General features: G+C 57.1%; 1 protein-coding gene across 1 annotated transcript; it reads right to left on the minus strand.

Annotated features, from left to right (window-relative positions):
* Positions 1-801: 801 nt before the first annotated feature.
* Positions 802-2,995, minus strand: LOC311247674 (interferon regulatory factor 2-binding protein 2-A-like; the record flags this gene model as incomplete). The annotated part of the gene is given in 12 exon segments (XM_084338688.1): positions 802-824; positions 827-862; positions 865-979; positions 981-1,152; positions 1,154-1,565; positions 2,028-2,141; positions 2,144-2,402; positions 2,405-2,513; positions 2,515-2,548; positions 2,551-2,646; positions 2,649-2,742; positions 2,744-2,995. Coding segments are annotated over 12 exon segments (1,716 nt in total), but the record flags the coding sequence as incomplete, so codon positions are not given.
* Positions 2,996-2,999: the final 4 nt, after the last annotated feature.

The following is a 2,999-nucleotide window of genomic DNA, read 5'->3' on the forward strand; positions in this document are numbered from 1 at the left end:
ATGTGCAGTAATGTAGTAATGGCGTCCCCCTGCACATGTGTAGTAATGTAGTAATGGCGTCCCCCTGCACATGTGTAGTAATGGCGTCCTCCCGTGCCGTGTGCATTGGTTATGCAGCTCGGGAACAGTAGCCTATTTACAGTTACTGCGTGTTATTCGGTTGTGATGCAGCTCCCAGGAGCGCCGCTCTACTCGCAGCCGTAATAAAGAAGCACACGCTGTCGCTATCTTGACATGTTGTTCACGAGAGTGGGAAGCACCCCCCTCCCCCCCTCCCTCCTCACACACCACCACGCTGTCCAAAAATGAAGCAAGCTCAGACAGTTAGGTTTCAATACAAGATCAAGAAATTGTATTTGGCAATTTTTAAACAAGTGCATACAAGTACAGCTAAAGCATTTCAGTTTTTCTTGCCCAAGTGCTCGTAGAGTAGCATTAGTCAACATTCTACGTTTTTTAACAGGAGGAACTGCCACCAGACCTAAAAGTACATCAAGAATTTTTTTGTTAAACATCACAAAGAGTGGGGAACGTAGTCCATTATAATGAGTACATACCCTTTTTTTATCTTCAAAAATATAGAAACACAATGTATTCAAAAATCAAAAATTATACAACCATGTTTACCAAGTATACTCTTCCCTTGGGTCCACTATGTACAAGTCCGTTAGTTTGTTTGAATGGTATGTAGGTGATATTTATATATTTATACTCTTTTTTTTTTTGCTTGTTTCCCCTACCTCCCCCCTCCCCCCCCCCCCCCCCCCCAAAAAGCGTTCCAACACAAAAAAAAGAAAAAAATCACGGGTCCCTCTCTTTTTTACTTTCACGTCTCCCGCGAGGATGGTGGCGATTTCCCCTGCATGAAAGCCCACGGTACGTTGGACCCGACCAGGGGGCACTTCTCTCCGCTGGGACAGTACACCTCGCCCGTGGCCCCCTGCTGCTTGATGCTCTCCCGCGAGCACGGGAAGCAGAAACTTGTGGGAGGGCACCGACGGGCACTGGACAAAGTGCGTGTCCTCCAGCCTCTCGTGGCACAGCGTGCAGCACAGGGGCACGCTGCCCGGCACGGAGGAGTCGGGAATGCTCTGCGGGTGTCCTCCCCCGGGGTCCATGCCCGGCGGCGGCAGCGCGCCCACGCCGTCCCCGCTGCTGGGCCAGCCGCCTCTGGTTCATGGAGGAGGAGGGCGACAGGGGGCTGCTGCTGTTCCGCCGCGTGGTCGAGTGCACCTGGTTGGCGTCCTTCGGCGAGCTGTTGCCGCCCGCGTTGTCGGCGGCGAGGATGAGGGCGGCCATGGGCGACTGGCCGTTCTGGGCCGCCTCGCCCGGCGGGCTGTTGCGGGAGTGGGGGGATATGGTGGAGGAGGGGGCGCCCCCCGAGGAGGCGAAGCCCGGCGGAGGGACCGGTGGCATTTTCAGTCCGTCGCCGCTGCCAGGAGGCGGTAGCCATTGCTGTCCTCCTCCTCCTCCTCCTCCTTCCCCGTTCAGCTTGGCCGCCGTGCCCTCCCCCTCGGGCTCGGGAGAAGCTTTCCTCTTCATGCTCCGCGGGTGCTTGCCTCGGTCTGGTGGTGGTAGGAAGGGGTTAAAGAGAAACACAGTTTTGAGAGAGAGGCCGGCCAACTCACACAGCTCACAGACACAAGGATGAATAATTCACTTCACTGGAAAAGGAAGCATTGCACCCCCCCCCCCCCCCCCCCCTCCACCCTCCCCAAACCCCCCCACCCCTCTGTTCACTGCACACTACAGACAGTAGATTTACACTGAATACTATATAATAATTAATAACAGCGATTATACAATAATAAATAACAACAACAACAGCGTTAGGAATTTCACGTTTTTCCATCTGCATCGAATCACTATGAGGAGGAGATGCGTTTATATAAATATCCCTGTGTATGTTTGTTTTCCGTGCACCACACAAACGCAGTGGAAAATACGTTGGGTTATTATGATAAAACCACGTTTACATTATTATTATTATAATTTTTTATTTTTAAACCACTGACGCAACAACATACCTGATTTGGACGCCGTGGCGCCGCCGGTCTCGTAGCCCATGACCGGTGCTGCATGCGGCGTGGGACTCCTTCTTGAACGGTTGTCGAACGTGTGCAGCGCCATCAGGTCGCGCACGTCTTGCCCTTGCTCATCCACTCCTGCTCGGCCCGCTTGTTGTGGCTCTGGTCGGTGAGCTCCGGCGTCAGGCTGTCCGTGCCCGGTGCTGCTGCTGCTGCTTGCCCCCATCCTTCCCCCCTCCCGGTGGTCGTGTTGTTCCGTTCGCCGCTGCTCGACACCGACGACGGCCTCTTGTTGCTCATGTCACCGGGAGACCTCCGAGTCCCATCTGCTGTTGTTGTTGTTGTTGTCCGCGGTAGTCTGCCGTTCACCGAGGCGTGCTGCTGCTGCTGCTCCCGCACGAGGAGGACATGCTCCCGTTCACCTGCTGCAGGGAAGAAGGCACTAGGTTCGGCGGCGGCGGCGCGGTATTCCTGCGGTTGTTGGGGTGGGCTCTGGCGGTTGAGCTCCGGCGGCTCGTCCGTTTAGGGAATCCGTTGGGTACGCCGCCGGGGAGAATGCCGTTAATAAGCGCCTGCTGCTGCCCCCCTCCTCCTCCCCGGTACTCTGACGGTCCAAGCCGGGCGGCCGGTCCGAGGACGAGGAGTGAGGACGAGAGAGCGGGTAGCGGTCCAGGGGCTGCGGCGGCGGCCGGAGGAGCCCTGCTGCTGCTGCTCGTGGAGATCTCCTTACTAGACTTCCCGCCCGGTCCTCCCGGTAGTAACCCGCCCGGCGAGCGGCCGTCCTGCTGCATGAAGCCGTGCGCCCGCTTCAGCTGGCGCGCCGTCTCGATCTCGATACTCCACCGGTCGGCGCACTCGTAGTTGACGCAGCCGCTGCACACCGGCTCGCTGAAGTCCCAGATCATGGCCCACGGCATGCGGGGCAGGTCGCACAGGTAGCACGACTGTCTCCGCGAGGACGCGGAGCCCGCC

This window comes from Notolepis coatsorum, assembly GCF_963971535.1.
Source record: "Notolepis coatsorum genome assembly, contig: SCAFFOLD_3647, whole genome shotgun sequence".
NCBI lineage: Eukaryota > Metazoa > Chordata > Actinopteri > Aulopiformes > Paralepididae > Notolepis > Notolepis coatsorum.